Here is a 23,023-nt window from a genome sequence, read left to right as displayed (position 1 = left end):
CACTGGAGCCCCCATTTAGAGCTCTGCTGGGGAAGGACCAAGCCTCTGTCAGTGGATGACTTTTTTCACACTGCAGTGTCTTTTGGCAGAAGTACCTGGCAGACCATACTATGAAACTAAATCCCCCTCTTTGTTTTTCAGTGTTGTTCAATAGCTCAGTGGGAGAAATAAGGTATAGTGTGGAGAAACCTAGGGATTTAGGGAAAGCATATGCTTCATGTCATGCTCTATGGGACCAGATTCTGGTATCCCATTGGCTTTATCCTGGCCTGGTTCCAGCTACTGCTGGGAAGTTAACATTAACTGTACTCTAGTATTTAGTAAAATGTAAATTAGGTTTTCTCTTTAAGCACTGTGTGTGTACCTAGCAAATAGTAAATAGGATTAGAAGACAACAAATTAACCAACAATAATAACACGTTAGCCATCTTCTCCCTTCAGCTATCTTATTTCCTGCTGTCTTTCCTATGGGATTACAGGTATTCATCTGGTCAAATACTGTCCTGGTATGTTCCTACAAGGATTCCCACTGAGTTCAATGTGACTTGCTCATGTCTAGCTCTGAGTGTAGTACAGTGTATTCCCAGGTTAGGAGAGTGCCAAGAAATTATCTACAGGAGGCAAAAGTACAGTAAAGAGGAGGGGAGAAGTGTTTTGTTCATGTTTTCTTTTTTTTTTTTTTTAAATAGGTGAGAAATGACTATGACAAAAATTCTGCTCTAACTCATGAATGCAACCCAACACCTGAATAACTGAAACCAGATTTTGCCCCAATTACTGGAAAGTAATTCTTCTCCTGTCTTTATGACCTGTATTTCTCTTAATAGGAAGCTTCAACTTCATAAAAAGAAATAAAATTCAGCCCTAACTCAAAAGTAAGTTGATAGGGGGAAATGTTTTAACTTTAAAAAATACACACCCCACTCGGTGAACCTTTGAGACCTGCAAATGTTTAAAAAGGAAAAAAAAAAAAACACAGCAGCTGCAATTTGAAAAACAACACTCTGATGCTAAAAATAAGTAATTTTAATCATCAGTACCTCATAGCTTATTTGCAGATAGTTGTACACTCTGAGAAGAAAAAAAAAAAAACCCTGTAATAGGCCTTAGGTCAGCTGCATTGATTTAATGCATTACTTAGGCTGCCAGAGCAGAGGTAGAATCTCCTCGCACTGCATTAGGAGCGCCTCAAGCCTCCGTGACTCCTTTTGATCAAATCTCTGTGAAAGATGAGTGTCATGCCCTCTTCAAGCCAGCTGTGAGGGGACTGCCCTGCGACTGGAGGAGCACGCTGGAGCACACCACTCCGGGGCAGCGAGGTGAGAGCTGGCTGCAGAGGTGAGAGGCAGACACAACTTCGTACTGTAGGTCTGGAGAACACCAAGGGGGAGGATCTTATTTCACTCCCCTGTGCACAGCCTGAGCATACATCAGACCTTGAGGTGCTCAGAGTCAGACAAGAGTAAAGAGGCGTGTGATGGTTCTGCCTTAGTACTTGTACAGGCAGGAGTGTTTCCAGTACTTCTTTGTACAACTCACTGAGGGAATGGGAAACTGTTTTATAGCTCTGGAAACATAAGCACAGTAAGAATGTCTGAGGTAAGGAAAGTTCTTTGCAGTTCTGTATGAATGTGTATTTTCACTGTGCAACTTTTACTTGTGGTTATGGACTGTGGAGATATAAAAAAATTTTGCAATGGTGTTGTTTTGGGTAATGAACAATGGAGATGAGAGCTGTAGGGAGCTGTGCTCTCCATTTCTTAATTACAAAAAGATACTGTGGAAGTAGAAAACTAGTTTATGTAAAAAATCCTGTTTTTCTTTCTGCTGTGCACTGTAAACAACTGTATGACTTTTCTGTTCTACAGTAAGTAATGCAGAATTGCAGTCTGATTATAATAAGCAGAGCCATCACTTGTGTAATTGTTTTCCAATTGAAGTAGTAGCATGTAAATCATAAATACTTGACAATGTTTAATTGTACAAGTCCTCAATATACATTAATAGCAATAAAATCCGTGATTTGTGACTCAGATGTGTTCTGAGTCAAGTGCTTTAAGCAGATACATTATCATTATCATGACGTATAAATGCACTGGAGAGCAGACAACAATGTAATTTCACTACGAAGTTCTTTAGAAATTACCACTAAAGTGGAGTCTAATGTATGCCCTTTGTATACAGTTTATTGTTGACTATTTAGCATCCAGCAAATAAGGCCAGTAATTTTTTTCTTAGGATCAATCTGTTTGTATTTGGGGGGGGGAACCACGGACGGGGGGGATGGACACGACACAATTGAGGGGGGGAATGAGTGAGTGTGTATATGGGGGGTGTCTGGTTTTTTAAATCTGTTGCACTAATTAATAGATTAACTGTATCAGAATACAAAACGCTTATTTAATTTATTTTGATTTTTTTTCTCATCACATAGAAAAATAATAATGATTTAATTGTCAGCTCATACATAATGAGGTTTTGTTAGATGTGTTTAAGATGCAGCATTTTACTTTCTGGTTTATTAATTGGCCAAATACTTCTAGTCCTCTGTGTTACGAATCCTTGGTTTAAAAATGAGGAGAGGGCAGATCGCTAACCCAGGGGAGGACTTCTGGTACACACAGGCAGTGGTTTATCCGTCTGTAAAATCCTGTGGATAAAAAGTGACACCATTTCTCTTTTCCCTCCTCTTTCTTTTTTTTTTTTTTTTTTTTTAGTGTTTTTCAGTTTGAGTAACCTGGGAGCCAGGCAACATTCTGATATTTTGGGGATGTGGGAGAGAAAAAAATGAAATAAAGTGGTTTTGTTTTAATTTAAAACAAACCATTGTTTGAAAGGCATTTAGCAGTCAATTTTCACATCTGATCCGAAGTTGGAGTTTATTGTGCTCGTTTAGTTGAGATTGTTGTTCAAGTGATTTCTATATAAATTTTTGTAATTCATGTAACTACTTGGCTTCTTGAACCTCGGGAGCTGATTGTTTGTCTTATCTTTTGGTGAGCTAACTCTGCGTTATGTTGCAAAACCTTGAGGCATGTTGTGTTTCTTCGTGTTCTTGCAGTCTGCAAGTGAAGTCAGCTTCATTAGTTTCATGATGGCACATCAGTGCATGGCTGGTGTTGCCGCTTCCTTCAAGCTACTCCCGGAGCATGATCTGGGCTGCCTTGGTTTGGATAAGCTTGTAAGGATTTGTCAGCCAGATGTGACAAGATTGTCAAGAGGCAAGTAAAGAAGGAGATCTGATATTAATCAGTGCATAGCTTGGAGCCAAACTTTCTCAAATGCAGTGTAGTAACATGTTCTTCTCATTTACTGCTTCTCTTTGTGGCTATAGAACTGCCACTGTCTGAGTTTGACGGTTAAAAGGGATGCCAGCTAATAGTCTTTAATTGTAAGGATACAATTCTAGGTGGGAAAAGATCATATGATTCTATTTTTAACAGCCTTTTGGAAAATACAGTCCTGTTTACTGCAGTTTGCTGAAAAATATGCAAGCTGTGTTAGACAAGAGTCTCTATTTCTGTACTTTGGTTTTAAAATACTGAAACTGTGGCTCAGCTCTCAGTGCTGGAGGAGTGGGAGGTGGGGAGCCTCACTCCACTACAGGTCATGGTGCAAAGTAGGACTAGCATTATTTTTAACTACTAACAACAGTGCGTGTAGGTTTTCTTTTGTTCTAGTGATTAGAAAAATATACACTAAAGAATACATTTCTAAGTGCTTCTTCTACAGAAAAGGGAAGAAATACGGACTTTCAAAGAACGTATCATGTATATTCCATCAGATCTATTTACCATTATGTATATAATGCTAGGAAGTTTTCTTTATAATCAGTATAATTGTGCATTTCTGTTTGAATTAAACTCTAGAGTTTTTAGTAGTTTGCAGCTTAATCAGACTTTAACAATAGGTGAACATATAAAAAGTAACCTTATGTTATGAAAAATACATTTTTGTTATACTTAATATATGGATTTTTGTTTGCTAGTTTTTTAAAAAGTAATTGTTCTGTTTATTCTTTGAACTATTGTACCATATACAACATATTCAGAACCCTAAAAATAATGGTATCTGCAAACATATTCAAACCTGCAGGAGATCTCAATCTTCACAGAAACAGGAAAAATTATTACAAATGTTGGGCCACTTCATGGGCTTTACTGCAGCTGAGATGAAACTCTGCATACTTAGGCTGCAGCAAGGTTTGGCGTTTTGATACCAAATTACTTGACTTCCAGCTTCTGTGCCTGTTCATTGATGTTGTTAAAAAATCTGTTCATACAGCATTGAGCATGTCATTCCATTTCCAATCAAACAAGGCAGTGATTTATTCTGATTTCAGTAATAAAGTCTGCATTGTGATAATATTAAATACACCTCTGATAAGAACAAAAGTAATCTAATTTTATTTTAGAGTTTTTCTACCTATACATGTGTTAAAAGTACTTTTTGTGTGATTTGGCATTTAGTAAACATTTTACATACGGATTTGAGCTAAAATTTAGGTATGGATCTCGAATTCATTATTCCAGCAAATCATCCACCAAATGCAGGGAAGAAAAACTATTGTTTTGGCCCTTTGGGTCATCTCTTGCCCTTCCTGGCTTCAGTGGTGCAGGAACACTCACAGTTCCTATGTGCTGGGCAGCCAGCAGTTTTTGTCCTAGCAGATGCTACAGCTTAAGTTTTACAGCAAGTGTAATCACCTTTCTGCTTTTTAGTTTTTATTTCATAGCATTGTGTTGCTAATCACTATCTAAAAAATCTTCTTAGGGACTGAAATTTCAATATTCAGACTCAAAAAAAAAAAATTGTTGAAGGAATGAGGAAAACTGACAATTTCTAAAAGACTTCAGTCATTTTAGAATAAAGAACAATGACATTTTCATTCCACGCTTTAAAACCATGGTAGGATTGTTTATTTAAACACGGAGGAAAAAAAAAAAGGCAAAATGGAAACTTTTGACTTCAAATTTCAAATATAGGTGATTATCAGTGAGAAGTTGGTATTTTTTCATTTGAAAGTAGCTGATGTCTGAAAGTCAATTAAAAATTTACTCATCTGTGTTCAATAAAAAGGAATACTAAGTTTTAAATTGTGAAATTACCAATGGAGCTACGCTGTTGCATAAAATATTGCGTAAGTGTAGCACCATAGATAGTATCATGCGTATATGTACCAATGCTGTTTGGGTTTAAAATTTATGAAATTGCATTAAATGAAATTGTGTAACGCTAAATATTTCAGAGAGCTGTTATTTTTCTTTTATTCTTTAATCTGTGTCTTTGCTCTGTAATAGGAAAAAAGGAAAAAATTTAAGCATGCATATTTTATGGCTTTAAGAGTTAAGCAGCGGTGTGAGGAGCTGAAAAAGTTAGAATTGTCTTTGAAACATTAACTCACCCACATTGCACGTATAACATTTTGTAAACTAGGTAAAGAGTTAAAAACATATTTTAAAGGGCTTGCAGTTGATTTATGCTAATATTCTGCGTTTCTCTTATACTTGGTGCATTTGTGTTTATAACAGTTTCTTGCTAATGTAGAGCTTGGACTTAAATATTTAATTAAACTTCAATTCATGGATAGGTCTGTAGTTTCAGAATTTAACGTGGTGTGCATAGCATGTCAATACGGATAAATAGTTATGTGCACACTTTATTTGCTAGATTAAATAGCGTCTAGTGCTTTACCATGAGAAATTTCACACCATTTCTATCCAGTGACTTATCTTTACCCCTAAAGCCTGAGCAGTTTTTGTCATCAGTATGCAGCAATCTGTTACTCATTTTTGAAAAGCACTAATAAGAACGATTTTTCCTGTAAATTTATTAAAAAGGGAAGCTACTTCAATGTCTTGTGATAGACACTGCTTAATACTCAGCAAAATGTTTCTGACCTACGCACGCTGGGGCAGGTATACCCCAGGAACTGTAGCATTGTAGTCTGTTTCAGAATCAGAAGTAAATAACAACTAAAAGATAATGATAATGTGACATGTTTCATTCCTCAATTTGTATTTCTTGTTTTCTTTTCCAAACCAAACGGCAGAAGAGGATCTAAATACATTCCAGAGTTTGACCAAGCTGTCTGTCAGCACACACCTGTTGTTAACAAGTGAGATTAATTGCGGCGTAAGCCAGTGTATCTACAAGCACGTTGCTGAACAACAAAATTAAGTTTTACTGTCCAGTGCTTTTTGTTTAAAGAGTAGCAGTCTGAGTGTGTGTGCTCACACACACACACCACGCACATTCTTTTCTCTTTATAATTATTTTGACAGTGCCATTAACAAGAGTTGCCCTAAGGGGCCCTTTAGGGTAAGTGACATGCATGAGGAGTGATTTTCATCCCACAAGTTATGCTGTGATTAAAGTTTGGCATTGTAGCGTTTTGCCTTTCTCAGAAAGAGCTCCCTTCTGCTTCCTCGCCCAGCTGCATTGCCCGAGACTGCCCAGTGCTCCTGGCTGCCCAGAGCTGCCGCTGAGCCTGAACTGGCTCTAGGGTTGTGAGTCTGTAGTTTGTTTAGTCTTTTATCTCAGCTTCTCACTCTCAGGACCGTTCTCAGTTAGAAAAACTTTTTAACCAAGCGGCGGCATGGTCCATAATTCAGTAGCCAGCTAAAACTGTCTTTTAAATCCACAAGCATGGTTCATTTGACAGGGTGGTGCCATCGTGTGAAGGTATTATCTAATTTCAATTCCATCTTAACCGAGCTTTTTCACTCCCCCCTCACTTTTTTTCTGTTTTTGAGGATGTTTTAGTCAATTATTACAAGGACAATTAAACATTTTCATTTCAAGGTGCTCAACTGCACCCACAAGAGAGAGATTTTATCAAATTCTAGGGCAAAATTGTCTCTGTTCAGCCCCACTGAGGGAGAGGGTAATGGGGTAATGCAACTTACTGCAGGATCTGGGTTGTAAATACTCTGTTTACATGTATTTTCAGGCTGTGGCTGTTTAAAAGGAGGTCAGGTTTTGGTATCTGACCCCAAATAAACAATATGAATATATACATAAGGATCCAGATAATTAATGGGATGTATTCTGTGGTCTTATCTAGAAAATGTATTCAACTTGTGGCCTTTGTGTTCTTTTAGGAGTAAAAATCATAACATGATTTCCCCACAGAGAAGGGATAAGTAGGAGTTGAGTGGTATCAGCACCAGCCAAAATTTTCAGCACAGTAGTTGTTGATTTAACTCCTAAATCCATGTTTTGGCCTCTGAAACAAAAGCTTTTTGTCTGGGTTTTCCAAAGCGTCTTGCACCTCCTGAGCTTCGTAGGAGCATACATGGTTGGTGTGTATGAAAACCAGCCCAGTTTTTGAGGAGCCGTCAGGGATTTAGGAACTGAGTTGTGAGTGTAACTTCATGTCCAGTGGCACTGTAAAAGGCAAGTTGTGGCCCATCTCCATCTTTCCCATCTCTCTCCTAGTTGGTTTCTTAAGCAGGAGACAAGAATTTTGCTAAATTATTTTACTAATAAGCAGTTTGTCAAATGAATCATCTAAATCATCATCATTTAAACATGTCTGTTAATGGAGAAGGTTGGAGCTATTTGGCCAGTGCTGTTTACTCTGTCACATCCCTGTGCAACTTTTCTCTACTTAATTAAAAGCTGAAAATGAGGAAGATACCAGACTGTTTTTTGGATACAACAGACTGTAAGGCTTGTTTGCTTCTCATGAAATATGTTTGTTTCTACTTACTGTGTTTATTAAATAACTGTATTAATGACAGCTGTTACAAAAAAGGTTTCTTACAAAGTAAGGTAAGACTGTGGAACTAGTGTGTGCAGCATTCAGTCTGATATAATTAGAAATCTCATAAGGACCTCTTCCTTGTTTTAATAATTTTAAGTAATTATTTATTTTAGTCCTAAGTATTTTTAAACTTCAGTATAGAAACAGCAGAACTTGCCACAACCAAATGTACTTGAGTAGGCATAAATGTACATGAATGGAAATCTCTTTGTTTCAAGGGCTGAGGTTGTTAAGGCAGGCAGTGTACCTATACTGTTGGTGGTGCGTAACAGTACAGCTTTGACTTCAGCCGTACCTGAGAACCTTAAACAGCTGACAGAAGATAACACAATACTGAGCTGAACATGTGCAAGTTGTAGCTTGGGCCAAGTCTACTTTGTGCAGAGAAACTCCCAAACAGGCCTTGCCATCGGACCTGTGCACATGTAAGTGCGTTTCGGTGCACTGTTGCTTGGTGTCTCCCTTTACCCTGTTCCCTGTGTGTCCTCCCAGCTCTACTTACAGGGAGTGAAGGGTTTCCATATTCTGTCCATCCTCCAGGCATCCTGTTTCCTCTTTGAAGTGAGCATGTCAGGAAGAAGAAAATGGCCCAGAGCCTTTCCTTGAAGATGCTGCAGGGGCCCTCCTAATTTTCTCTACAGGCAGATGGAATTCATAGCCTTACTAAACTTGGAATACATTGAAACTTCCAAGGAACAATAGAGATATAAGATGCCTAATCTAAACTCTAACAGATATAATACCTGCATGCAGTTTAGACTTGATTGTTGGGCTATGTCTTCAGCAAGTACTCACACCATTTGGAGTAGCCCAACGCCTTTTGTGATTGTACTTGGAATATACTGGAATATATTTTAGTTCCAGTAAACTGCAGGGAGCTCAACAGGGTATCAAAAACTGAAGTCTGTGTTTAGGAAGAACATGTACAAGGGCTAAATATGTACTATAAAGTGGTCAGGGTGGATACAGATGTATGTGGGACAGATGAAAAAAACAAATATTATTAGTGTGATACAGATAGGCACATTTGGGTTGTGGTACACTGCAAGTAAGGTGGGCAAAATGTAAATTGAGAACTTGTTTTAAATCATGATAAAACTGACAGACAGTGTTATTTATATAAGTGGAATATATCCCTAGAGGAAGTGTCAAAAGTTGCCTGACAAAAAAATGGACAAAGCAAAGCTTTGCTTATTGTATGATGTGGAAAAGTACAGCATTGGCAGAGATGCTTAAGATAAGGGTTTTTTAATTTGTCTCTGCTTTCAGTGGCTGTTCAAATGATTCAAATGCAGAAGTAATCAAATATAACTAGGTGATGAAAAAGGAAGCCTTATTTAAGCTTTGCAACGGCAAGAAACCCCACGGATAACAGTAAAAACAGGAAAGAACACAAATTTAACAGGAAGGCAACTTCTCACTCATATAATTACTGTTTCATTTACTGAAAGATGCACATAGATTTGGATTTGGCCTTTGATTTAGCTGTGGACTGTACTTTTAAGAGATGGTAAATGTATCCATCCCTTTACTTCCCTAGCAAAACTTTTCCAAGGTTCAAGCAAGAAAATATTTCCTAATAATCAGACATATGTCCCATGTTTAGTTTTATTTCTACAAACCAAAAAGAGACCTTAATTTCCGTGGATTATTCTTAATATGTGAGAAAATTGTTACCTGTACTCTAGGAAGTAAAAAGGCTTTCATGTTTTAGCTGATTGACAGCGAAAAAAAATAATCCTAATGCTTTACAAATTGATCTTCTTCTCCCGTTATAAATCTTGTCTGTTCTTCTGCAAGTGTTCTTACCGTGGAGCCACTGCAAATCTATTCTGCAGAAATGGGACATATCCCAGTTCTTTCCTATAGGATATGTGCTCACCAGAGCACGTGTCTTAGAGGGTTTCGTATATTCAGTGGGATTACTTTTTCTGGGAAATGAAGGTGAGATGGCCATAGGAGATACGGCTTGCTGCTAGAAGCCCTCAATAAAGGACATGAAAAGTGGTATATGTTATATCTCATCTAATGAAAGTTTCTCTCACGCATTTCTTTCATGTAACTCCTATTTCTTCTTCAAACTTGCATTTTAAACTGATAGGAATTTCTAATCCCTGCTTGGAAAAGATGTTCCTGTAACATGGCATTGGTGACACCATTTTGTCAGTAATCCTTATAGCAGAGCAGCAAAGCTCTCATGCTCTTCATGTGATGGCAGTAGCTTAAAAAAAAAAAAAAAGGCAGATTCTAAAGTGAGGGGTAGCTTTGTGCAAAGAAGACAAGGGGGTTTTTTTGTATGCCAGAAACAACTGAGGGTGCTGACCCGTGCATTACTGACATTAAATGCTACCAGGGTAAACTGGGATTTGCTCTTCCATTTTCCCGGTGTCTGTACTTGCAGCTCCCACTGCATGCAGAGATCCAGCCCGGCTTTCTAGCATGAGCAGAGATCTCTAATTCGGTCCTGACAGGGTCTTCAATATTTACTTACTTTTTAATTTATTTCCGAAGCCAAAGTGCTGTCAGACCAGAATCCACTTAACACTGAATGAGCTTTGATAGAGTTACACCACTCTTCTCTTGCTGCATGTTTTTAAACCTGCTGTTAGTATGTTGCAAGTGAGCATAGGTCCCCAAAGGCTTTAGGAGAGCATAGATGATCTCAAACTGGCTTTATGAAATGAAGCCTGATCGTATACCCAGAATCAGAATGAACCTGTCCCATTAGCTTAGGCTTTTGTTTAGCTGTGAAGGCTGTGTTTGGGTTGCAAAGGAAACGTTCAGTAACTTTTGAAGCATAATCAAAGTCACATTGATATCTGGCAGAAAAGATGTCAGCGGTCATGACTTTCAGGCAAAAGTTTTTTTCAGTCATTAGTTGTTGGATATTTTTCAGTGGACAGTTTAATGGTTAATCTGTCGCTCTTGTAATGAGGAATCATTTGTATTATAAAACCAGTGTTCACATTTCCACAGTCATGCTGGGAAAACCACAGAAAATTTTGATCAGAATTTTCAACTCTATTTTTGAAAAAATGAAGAAAGTGCTACTGATAATGCATTTGGAAAGATCCATTTGTGATGGAGAGAGTGACTGGAAAGCAATAACAAAATCCTTGATGATAGCATAAGATTTATTTTTTTAAACATCTGCCTTATGTTTCTGGAAAATGAAACTAAATAATATACCTAAAAGAAAGAATTGCACTTAAAAAAATTTCCACTTTAATTTCCATCTACATTTCCAATACTTTAATTAAAATTTTGAAGCTTTACATTTATGCAATGTAGAAAGTTATTGTTCTGTAGAATGAAATTGTGTGTACATTCCACTTGTTGGGAAAATAAAACTCATTAAAAGACTTACAGTACCTTAGAATAGGCGTATTAAGGATAGTAGGATTAACAGCCAACAGACAAGCATATTAATCTTGTGAAATTTTGCTAAGTTTCTCTTCATTAAACTCTGATGTAAATTAATTTGAGAGATAATAAACGTGCATCTTTGACAAGTGCCTTTTTAAGCTAAACAATGAATGAAGATTTAGAATTGTGACTCACTGATTATTTTAAAAGTTACTTTTGCCATGTTATATATTCTCTGTGACTATTAATGCCAACGTTGCTAGACAAAATTTAAGAGGCACAGACTCTAACAAGCACAAATGAAGGCAAATGCTATCAACCTGAAAATCACACTTGTTTCTTCTCAGGGGTTCTTGCAACTAATTTTTTAAGTCAGCGGCAGATCCCTGATTTGAGGGCATACCTTTGATATGTTAGCAGGATGCAAGCTAACTACATCTAAGACTGGTGTCCAGAAGCAGTAATGTATTGACTTGAGAGGGGGATCAATTCCATATTTAGAATAGAAAGGAAACTCTACTCCCTTTCTAATAGCCATTTTCATATATGTAAAACAAAATGCCCTCCTTTTACTTTCTGATTTTTTGCATGAGCAATCTTCTACACATACAGAAAGACAAAATAAATACATGTTCCATATAGAAGAAAGATCTTGCACTAAGCTATGAAATGCAAAATCTTGTGCGGTGTATCTTTCTTGTCTTAAGTACACAAATTAAGAAGAAAAAATAATTTTAAAGGTCAGTGGTTTGTGGAACATATCCAAAGGAAAAGGAATGAAAAAAATTTTGAAATCTCAATTAACTTATCATCATGACAGCTTTTTTCATTGTGCATATTTCTGTTACTTCTTGCAGAAAAAGGAAGTGCTCTTTTGTAATTTTGTCTGCAAGGACTGCAGAAGATGCATTCATGGAATGCACTATAGTTTACCAAACCTAGCAGGGTCACCTGTGGAAGGGGCTCAGTCTGTGCAAGTCACAGAATATTGTTTATGTACATAGGTAGAAGACTTGAATTATTGCTTGATATCTGTGAGAGAAGTTAATCAGCAGCCAACTACACCTTTTTTCCCAACCTTTCCGTAAGAAATTTATGGCTTTTTATTGTTATATGAAAGTATTTTAGCATCTAGGTGAAAATATATCCTCCATTAAAGTGAAACAATTCACACTGTGTAGGGTATCGATGTGTATTTTATGACTTTATGGAGAGCACAGAGCTTTTCTCAAAAATTCTGTATTTTGCAATAGCTCCTTTAAAAGATTAAAGCCAAAGTGATTCAGAGATTTCAATAGCCTTGTTGCCACTTGTTCCAATCCTTCAAATACAGATGAATCTCAGCATCAAGTCACTGCAGTTTGAAGATGTGCATGTAAGGTAACTCCTTGATAAACCAGCTACTGAGATTTTAAAATCCTGGTCCAAGTCCTGTCATGTGAAGCACTAGGCATCCAAATGTCCTGCACGTGCTTGTTTGTAGTAAACTGTTGGATGTAGTGTCCTCTTCTGCCCTGAGTGAGTCATATTCTTCAAGCCTAAAGAAGTGCCTATTGCAAACCCCAGTGAAACTACCTTCTCTCATTTCCTTTTCATTTTGAACATCTCCTGTGTCCATCTTTCTTAGTCTGATTGTCCAAAAAAACTTGCTGCTTTGTATGTTTTCCAAAAGTGCCAATGTGGGGATGTCTGCATTGAAAAGACAATACTTTTTTCATCAAGTCTTGTCTTGCTTTTCTATGGGTATTAATACAAAAGTGGAAGTCCCATTTTTGCACAAGACCCTAGGAGCAGGAGTAGCAGCCAGCAGTGACCTCATAACTTTGCCTTATTTCATATTTGCCTCTCTGTACTTTAAAACATTTTGTTTTAAAACCAGAAAAATGCAGACATGCTACAATTGCGTAATCAAACTTTTTTTTTTAATATTCCAGTGCAGACTTTCTGCACATTAATTTCTTCACTTTTCCTCCCTTAATAAATATTCCATTTATGCAAGAACTATTCTCAGTATGAGGTCTAAGCAATGCAGAATCCTGCAAATGCTTTGTTCTATAGCAATCCCTATGGAGCTTTAACTAGGATCTCAAAGTTGTCTGTCTGCCTTCTGCAGTAGATGGGCACATACAGAAGTAAGCATATATTCCAGGAAGCAAGTTTGTATTGCCCTGTTGAGTAGGAATACTAATTTGATTTGCATTGTAGATTACCTTGGTGAGAGTGAAGTGATGCACAAATTGAACTGTGCAACTGGTTACTAGCTGTTTGTGTGCTCTATTTTGCCTGCTATCTTTCAAGTTTTTCCCTTACAAAATGTGACCACAATTTTCTTTGAAGAGTTGGAGTACTTTTTGGTGAGCTTTGTAACTGAGAAGTGTTGGTGAACTCTTGTATCTTTGACAGGATACATATGTTCTGTGTGGATACTGCTGTATGTAAGGGATGGCATCTATGCAGAGCTAATGCATTGCTCGCTAGAACTTCCTATATCGCAGTATGGAGTTCCAGCAAAACTTGAGGAGACTGGGATTTTCATCTGTATGTCTCTTTTTTTTTTTTTTTTTTTTTTTTTTTCCCAAACCTTCCTGAAAAAAGTGATCTTACATGAAGATCATAGCTTAGGTGAATGCGCAACAACACTTTATTATTGTTATAAAGATACTTCAGCCTAAATAAATCCATGGAAGTGTTGCTACATAAGTCATTAAATATTTTGCTTTCATAACATTCTAGTGTCCTAGCTGGTGACTGATCCTCTTTAAAGCAGAGGTAGTCTTGCTTAACTCAGGTTTTCCCTGGATTACTTACACTGCACATTGATAGGTATGTGCTGGTATGTTAACTCTGTCTTCATATGGATTTTATGGGTGTCATGTATATGTATTATCTGCACACTCTAGATAGTGCTTATATATTACCTATCATCCTTTATATTGATTTCCAGGCTATCCGATGCACTCTTGTGAACTGTAGTTGTCAGTGTTTCAAACCTGGGAAAATAAATCAACGACAATGTGACCAATGCCGGCATGGATGGGTAGCACATGGTAATATTTTTTCTTTCAATCTATATAAAACCTTTTAGGATCTTCCTCATTATAGCATGCTTTTTGTGTCACCCCTCACCCCCCCACACACCCAGATGTTAGTTAAATTCAATTTTACCTATCTCTTGTGACTCAAGTTTATTTCTATTTTGTGATTTTTATTTTCAGCCCTGAGCAAATTAAGGATTCCCAACCTCTACCCATCAAGCCAGGTAGAAATAGTTCAGTCCAATGTTGTCTTTGACATTAGTAGCCTCATGTTGTATGGAACCCAAGCCATTCCTGTGCGCCTTAAAATTCTGCTAGATCGGCTTTTCAGTGTTCTGAAGCAGGAAGAGGTGATACAGATTCTCCATGCTCTGGATTGGACACTACAGGATTATATACGTGGATATGTGCTACAGGTATTTAGAGGGGCTTTTTTAATATAAATACGATAACTAAGTAATATTTCATAATGTTGTCTAGCTTAATCTTATCAGTGGTCCACAATGCATTAGCAGTGACCTGAAAGGCAGACTTTGCAAGCTTAGTGGCAGAAAAGAAAGGGTGGATTTTTTGGTCATTGCTCTCTTTAGTCAGATGTAACTGAAATCTTGCTACTTTGCTCAAATCAATCAACAAAGGTAAGCCAAGATAAAAAGAAAAAGTTGCTGGGAATGTATCAAAGTAAAGGCTTCAGGATTTGCTCCGGCATTATTTAAACAGTGAGTTTACTTTTATGCAGCAGAATAATATCTTGGCAAATAAACTTGCCATCATTTTAAACACCAGGGACAATATTCATCTCTGGTGTAGTGCTACTGACCTTACTGGAGCTACATCAAGGATAAATTTGGCCCTATGTGCTTACACTGATGTTACTCCTTGCTACTGTGGAAGTTACCTTTTATGTAGAGTAACATTATGATCTTACATTATGACATGAATCAATATTTAATGGTCTTGATAATCTTGCTTTTTAGTGTTAGGATTAAAAATATGGAATCAATTACCTTGAACTTCTACCACATGAAAAATTTATAATGTTACGTTCTTCATCATCTTAGAAACTCTTACATGCACTGTGAAAAATCTCAGTAGGCCATCAAATACATGTTCTGTGATAAAATATTTATTGTAGTTATTGGGAAAAGTTAGGCATAGCTAGAGTTTGAAAGAACTCCAACACTCTAGTGTAATTACAGCTGTGCTCTGTGAACACTGGCAATAGATCAATACAGGTTCATTTGTTCTCTGATCTTACTTGCTTGGAAGATTATTAAACTTGCAATGAAAGAATACTTGACTTAAATGAGGAGCTAAATCTTGGTCTGATTGCTCCATCTCTGCTGTCTGTACTGACATGATGCTAACTGTTGTTCAAATGACGTGACTTAATTTTTGTGGAAAAATATAGTTTAAAATACTACTGTCAGTTCAGAAAGAAATAATATCACCAATGTAGTAAAATTTGGAAGAAACTACCACAGAATTGGTATTAATCTCTCATTAAATAGAATGATTTTATCATTTTGCTAGAGAAGAATTTTTAGTCCCTGAAAAAATGAGATCTGGGGAGAGAGGTTTTTTGTTTGCCTTAACTAATGTCTGACTCATTTAAATATTTTTGGCTTTAGGATGCTTCAGGAAAGGTGCTGGATCACTGGAGCATAATGACCACTGAGGAAGAACTGGCTACTTTGCAGCAGTTTCTTCGTTTCGGAGAAACTAAGTCCATTGTAGAGTTGATGGCAATTCAAGAAAAAGAAGGGCAATCAATTATAATACCACCACCAACTGCCAATTTGGATATTAGGGCATTCATTGAGAGCTGCAATCAACACAGTCCTAATTTTTCTGCTTCCTTGGACAAAATGAGTCCCACCAACATTCATCCCTTTGAGAATATTGTAAATAACATGGCTTTCATGCTGCCGTTCCAGTTTTTCAGTCCAGTGCCTCCACCTTTGATAGGTTCACCACCAGAAAGACATTTGATTGACCAAGGTCAAGACCATAGCAATGAAACTAAACAAGATGTTCAGATACCATTTTCTGAGAGCAGCTTCTTAACTTCTAGTTCTGCACCATTTCAAGTTGAAAATGAGAGCATAAATGGTCCAGATGTCACCACTAAAACAGAAGATGATGCCCTTTTAAGTGATTCCAGTTCACATAATACAGCAGCAAAGCTTGAAATGACAGCACTATCTCCAGAAAACAAAATGAAATCTGTTGAAAAAAATGGCGCTGGGCCAAGGAAAGGGCGTGTTTTCTGCACTGCATGTGAAAAGACGTTTTATGACAAAGGTACTTTGAAAATACATTACAATGCCGTTCATCTGAAGATAAAGCACAAATGCACAATTGAGGGCTGCAATATGGTGTTTAGCTCTTTGCGTAGTCGAAATCGTCACAGTGCAAATCCTAACCCCAGACTCCATATGCCAATGAATAGAAATAACAGGGATAAAGATCTAAGAAATGGTTTGACCCTTGCTGGATCTGGAGATAGTAAAAGGACAGAATTTACAATTTTAACTCCGGATAGCAGAACTATTACCAGCTATGCCAGCTCTTGTACAGATTCAAAGGGTCAGGCTGGATTTCCCAGTATTGGACAGAATGGTGTCCTCTTTCCAAACCTGAAGACAGTGCAGCCTGTTCTTCCTTTTTATCGTAGTCCAGTCACACCAGCTGAGCTTGCTAATACTCCAGGTACTCTTCCTTCTCTGCCTCTTGTTTCTTCCTCGATACCAGAGCAGCTTGTTTCAAATGAATTGCCATTTGACATGCTACCCAAGAAGAAATCACGTAAATCAAGTATGCCTATTAAGATAGAGAAAGAAGCTGTTGAGACACGTAATGAAAGTAGTGATGTTGCCAGTTCAGAAGATGATACACGTCTGCAAGTGGTAAGCGATGGAGAGCTTGAGACCTGTGAGCGTAAGATAGAGAAGCGGGTGACCGACAGGGTGGAAAAGCACCCCCATTCAGGTAATTCATGGAAATCTGTCTCTGGGGTAGAGGGCCCAAAGTATTTTGAATCTGTCTTTGCGCCAAATAACAAATACATCAAGGATATCTCTGAGAATGAATTGCATCACTGTGAGAAAGAGGTTAAACCAGAAGAAAACCAACCATTAAAAATAGTTTCCCATGAGATTATGTATGAAGATCCAGAACACCACCACAATGATGTTATAAAACCAATGACTGAACCCCCCATGTATATTAAAGAGCAGTCAAAGCGCAGGATTCCTAAAAATGACTGCCCTGAATTGCAACACCACTTGCTGACCGGGGGCTTTTTCAGCACTTTGTCAAACAGGGGTGCTGCCATTCCTTGTTTTGAAGACTCTAAAGATATGGATCATGTCAGTCAACATGCACTAGGGATTCAGAAGGAAGAAAGCCGCTTTCATTGTGACATCTGTAAGAAGACTTTTAAAAACCCTTACAGTGTAAAAATGCATTTTAAAAATGTACATCTCAAAGAAATGCATATTTGCACAGTTGAGGGCTGTAATGCTGCTTTCCCTTCTCGTAGAAGTCGAGACAGGTAAGAAAATTATAAACAAAATTGTATTTATTTTACCATCACAATGGAGCCTAATTTGAAATTAAAATGAGTGTTTGAGGAATGGAGCCTGCAAAGATTTTCTGTGTATCCTCGTATAACAGGTACGATAACTTATCAGAACATTCATGAAATGAAAATCCATTGAAAGAAACATTTCCTTTCCACTAGACTACGAGGTATTAAATAAAGCCATGAAAATTTCATAACTGATAAAGACTGCAATAGTTGAAAGAATACTTTAGAACATAAAGGGAAAGCCACAAGGGTATGAATTCAGCAGTTTTCCAGTAGATGCATGTGTGGACTTATATGTTTAATATGTACTTTCATGTGTGTTTTAATGTATACAGTGTTCTTTAATGAAAAAGCAATGAGATCAATTCAGGAAATCTTCGCTTGCCCTTGTCCTTGCTTTACTCAAGGACTTTGAACAGACTGGTGAGAAAAAGCCTGTAAGAAAAGCAAGATTACTCTATGTCAGTACAAAACTAACATTACACAGTGCTAGTTGAACTAACACTTATCTGGTGTGTATCCACATTGGTAGTGCTTTTATGTGAGATTACTTACTAATTCCTAAACTACATCATGAGCTTGATTCGGTGTACTGTTAGCTGCAGTATTGTGTTGCTGTAAATCATTTTATTTCAACCTATTATGCACATAGGCTGAGAAACAAGAACTGAAGCTTTATTGTTGACCATCAGTTATGTATCTGAATTGATAAGTGATGGATAACAAACCTGTTAAAGTGCGACTAAGCGTTGTAAGTTTTCTAACTCTCTTGTAACGGTGTTACAACAGCTTTTGGCTGCAAGAAGCATGTCTGGATAGTGGTTCAGAGTGACACAAGGTTTAGATTGTCTGTAATCTGCTAGGAGTACTGGAGCCAGCTGATGCAGTCCAGAGAGAGGATGAGCCAGTCTCCGAGGACTGGTCGCTGCATCTGAGATGCACAGATTCATCTGCTGCTGGCAGGGCTTCATACCCTGATCTGCTGCCTGCATCTTCCCAGATGTGAATTCCTCTCCACTGTAATTATGATATGGGCCACAGGAAAGAAGGCCAGCAGTAAGATCTGCATTCACATGCCACAAATTCCTTCCCACACCAATATATTCAGTTAAGTTTTAACATAGGTGCTTTTGGAAGATGGTTTATTTAAAAAAAAAAAAAAAAGCAGCCAACTCACAAGAAAGTTCACCAGCTTTGTGCAAAACCCTAGTTATTTGAAACAACTTTGCAGAAGTTTCTAGACTTTAACATAGAGTGCTGTGACTGCAACTGCAAAATATTTCTGTGCCCTTTTGAACAGTTCATGGTTTGGCTTAAACCATGATGGCAAGGGGAAAAATGAATTTTTTCCCTATCTTCCAGGCTCTGGCTAGAAGGTTCAGTTTATTGGAAGTGCCCAGTGAACTGATTGGTAGTATTCAATGAGAAGCAGTGATTTCGTATGTTTTGGTGGTTTTAAACTGAATCCAGAGATGCCCATTCGAAAACTGCAAGTTGCGTAAAATGCAATATTCCTTTCTTCAAGGAAATGCTGTCAAGGAAAAGCTCTGTACTGATGTGTACAGCTGCATCTTGGCACCTGGTTACAGTTACTTGAGAACATCAATGTTTTTTGCAGACTCAGGTGTCACTCCTTTCCTGCTTTGTCCGTTGGTAAAGAATCTTGTTTCTTCCCCCCTCAGTCCATTCTCTGATCTCAGTTCAGTATACAGGTTTCTTTTTAGTCTGTCTCCCAACTCTTTTAGGCCCAGCACTAGATCTAGTGGAGAGAATCTGAAACATTGATTTCTGTAGAGTTATTTCTTACATATGCCAACGCGAGCAAGTTCAAATATGTAGTCACATGTGTAAATCATCTGTGTGCACTCCCAGTGTGGCAGTTGGTCAAATTAGAATTATACCGTTCATGCATGCTACTAAATATTGATTTTTTTTTCTTTGTTAATTTTCATTATGAAACAGCTGTTAAGTGAGGCGAAACACTTTCTTGCTAAGCTTGTCTTTGTTCTTCTAGACATAGTTCAAACCTAAATCTTCATCATAAGCTTCTGACTAAAGATACACTGGAATTCAACAACCATTTCAATGCAACATACCTCTTGAAAGACATGGCTAAGGAGTTTTGTCAAGATGTCTCTTTAAAACAACATGTTGGACATACTTCTGTAATCTTCAAAGGAATGAACAGAACAGGCAGCTTGGTTTTTCCAATGAGCAAAATTAGAGAACCCTGTTCTGAGAATTATGGATATGATCCATTGAATGATGGAGCTGTTCTGGATCTAAGCACTACTTCCAGCATTAAATCTGAGAGCAGTGCTCATTCTTCTTGGGATTCTGACGGAGGAAGTGAAATATGCACCATGCCCTTGGATGATAGTGATGAAAGCTGTGAAGGACCCAGCCTAATGCCCGGTGATGAACTCTACCAAGACTGTACTTTAATTGAGAAAGCTAATCAAAACTTTACAAATTTACCTTCCAGTTTGCCAATAACTTGTCATATATGTCAAAAAACTTACAGTAATAAAGGAACTTTCAGGGCTCATTACAAAACTGTTCATCTCCGCCAGCTCCACAAATGCAAAGTCCCAGGTTGCAATACAATGTTTTCGTCTGTTCGCAGTCGGAACAGGCACAGCCAAAACCCTAATCTGCACAAAAGTCTGACTGGGTCACCAACTCACCTACAGTAAGATCATGCTGATCTTAACTTATTTCTGCTAAGAATTAATCATTTCAATTAAGGAATGTGTTAACATTAGTTTTATTTAAACTCATTTGGCTTCTAGCCCATTCAACAACCACGGTCAAATTCTTTTCTCCTGTGTGTGCTCTTCGGCAGTTTCATTTAGCAAAGCTTGGTGCTATAGTTTTTGTGCAATTATTTGGTTTGATGTTAAATAGCTAAAGCTTCTGTAAAGAAAAGAAAGCATCTTAGAAATGGGGGAAATATGCAGACAGTAACTAAAGTATTTCTGATACCTGTGAAGTATTACTTGCCAACAGTAGGAGCTTCAAATGAGAACCATCATCCCTTGTGTTTACATGTTAAATAAGTTGTTGTGTCGTTTAAGAAATGAGTAATGATTGGGTTGAGAGTTTTGGGGCTACCATTTTGTTCCTGAGACCATAGTCTGAAGCAGACTTGCAGTGTTAGTTAAACGTGGTATTTGCAGTTTACTATATATATCCCAAAATCCAAAAGATAAAATACAAATTTGGGAAGGCTTTGTATACAGTCCAAATTTTCTGAAAATCCTCCAGTCCGTGCTTTTAAGTTGTCATTTCACTTGAATAAAGACTGCAGTATTTTGGCTTTCTTAGAATTTAATACCATTTGCTTTGCAAAAGAAGGGGCTACCTAACTTGGCAGGGTTGCCTGAATAAATCTGAGACATTCTGATAAATTGTAATGATAGAAAGAATGAATAGATAAAGCTACAATTCTAAGCCACAGCAAATGCATCCATAAAATAGGGAGAAAAAGTAAACCCTTCAATTTAAAATGCACTTTTTGAGTTCCACTTTCAGGAAGAGAAAAGGTTTTGTTAAAAATGGGGAAGGGGGGGGGGGGGGGAAAGGAAAAAAGCCCCCAGCCAAATATCCAAACTGCTTTAAGAGTTTGAAGGTACAATTCGGAGCCTTTGAGAGACGGAGATAAAATGGATGCAGTAGATATCTTTCATGATTCAGCAGTTATTCTCTCAGTGGTGGGGGAAAAAACCATGTTGATCTTTGTAACAATAGAAGAATGCTTATTCACACCTTTTTTTTTTTTTTTGAGAACATTGTTCAATATCTGTTAAAATGTTTAATATCTTTGTACTTGTCCCTGTAATTAACAGTATTCTGCATTATGTTCTATGCACTTAAGAAGACTGGTCTTGCATTGTATTTAAAAAACACTTTAATATTTAATTTGTAGTCACACCATACAAATGCTCTGTGTGTACTTGTGGTGCATTTTCTTTGACTGAATCATTTCCAAAAAGAAAAGGAAAAAAGCAAGTCTTACAGTACCTTTTTTTTTGTTACTTTAATTCACCAGTTGAAATCTGTTGATCAGTTCTAGTATGCAAGCATGATATTGACAGCACAATCTGTACATATTATACCAAAGCGCTTACAGTATTGTGGTTTCTAGAACTAGTCTAGTATTCCAGTATAACTGGATCTTAGTCTTCATTCATTTTTGTGACTGAATAAAAATAGACTGAATTTCTGGATTTCATATGTATGTAGAAAGAATAGTACAATGCTATTGCCATATGTCTTGATGTTTAACTTATTCTAAAAAATACTATGGTATTGTAACCATTTCATATTGTATAAAAGAAACAAAAGTGGACTGAATATTTCACAAATTCTTTCGAAAACTGGCTTGTGTGTGAGTATGGGTTATGCAAGGAAAAAACATGACACAGTTGTAAATGTTTGTGCTTACTAGAAATGGTTTCCATGCATTGTGTAAAGTAATCTTCTATTTTTTTAATTTACAGTAGGTTTATGTGATATTTAAAATAATCCATTTGTGCTTGAAGCTGTCAGGAAAAATTATTAGCCTGGGGAAAGTTGTGCCATTGCTTTGAGTTTTTCGGTTGGGGGGAGGTTGGTGTTCTGGGTTTTCTGGGGGGAGTTGGGTGGTGTTTGGTTTTTTGGTTTTTTTAAATGGGAACTCATATCAGTGGAGATCATGGTTTGAAAGCTAAGGGCACAATCATAGGAGACACCATTGCTCCCAGCCTTTTGGTAGATAAATCAATGATTTGTTATCCAGCTATTTCAAGCTCTTTTTTTTTTTTTTTAATATATATATATATATAAACCTATTTGTTTAATCCTAAATGGTGTTTTTTTGAAACAAAGTGTGATGTAAACTAATGCTGTAATGCCCATTAATTTAGCTTTCACTGTGTCCAAAAAGGAAACACATTTGTATACCCTAATAATTTTGTATGTGTTAATAAAAACAAATAATAATGCCTCTGGTTGATTCAGAAAAGTAGGCTTTTGTGATCAAAAATACCACTATTCTTGATTTTTATTTAAAAAAAAATAGATTCCATCTGTGGAGAGCACTGTTTTGACAGTGGTACTAACTTACTCCATAATAAGGAAGTGTCATTATTTTAACGAGCCATTAGAAATAATGTAATAAATGTTGCCAGATATTTTATTGATTTTTTTTTTTTTTTTCTTTGTGCAGTTGGCAAGGGTAGAGATTAGTTTAAATGTTATCAGCTAAACAGAAAGTAAATA

The 23,023-nt window shown here is 37.1% G+C and overlaps 1 protein-coding gene across 1 annotated transcript; it reads left to right on the top strand.

The window, feature by feature from the left end:
- The first annotated feature begins 1,453 nt into the window (after positions 1-1,453).
- BNC1 (basonuclin zinc finger protein 1) lies at positions 1,454-20,510 on the top strand. Its single transcript, XM_074917354.1, has 5 exons — positions 1,454-1,599; positions 14,079-14,181; positions 14,350-14,585; positions 15,801-17,725; positions 19,776-20,510. Exons 1-5 carry the CDS (start codon positions 1,591-1,593, stop codon positions 20,455-20,457), a joined length of 2,955 nt encoding a protein of 984 aa, XP_074773455.1. The 5' UTR covers positions 1,454-1,590; the 3' UTR covers positions 20,458-20,510.
- Positions 20,511-23,023: the final 2,513 nt, after the last annotated feature.

Source organism: Athene noctua, chromosome 13 (assembly GCF_965140245.1).
Source record: "Athene noctua chromosome 13, bAthNoc1.hap1.1, whole genome shotgun sequence".
Lineage (NCBI taxonomy): Eukaryota > Metazoa > Chordata > Aves > Strigiformes > Strigidae > Athene > Athene noctua.
The sequence above is the reverse complement of the archived record's forward strand: the minus strand, read 5'-3'. Positions and strand labels throughout refer to the sequence as shown.

Coding starts and splice junctions, on each gene's coding strand:
- BNC1 (XM_074917354.1), top strand. Junction 14,182..14,349: donor GCATGGATGGGTAGCACATG/GTAATATTTTTT, acceptor TTTTATTTTCAG/CCCTGAGCAAATTAAGGATT. Junction 17,726..19,775: donor TCTCGTAGAAGTCGAGACAG/GTAAGAAAATTA, acceptor TTGTTCTTCTAG/ACATAGTTCAAACCTAAATC.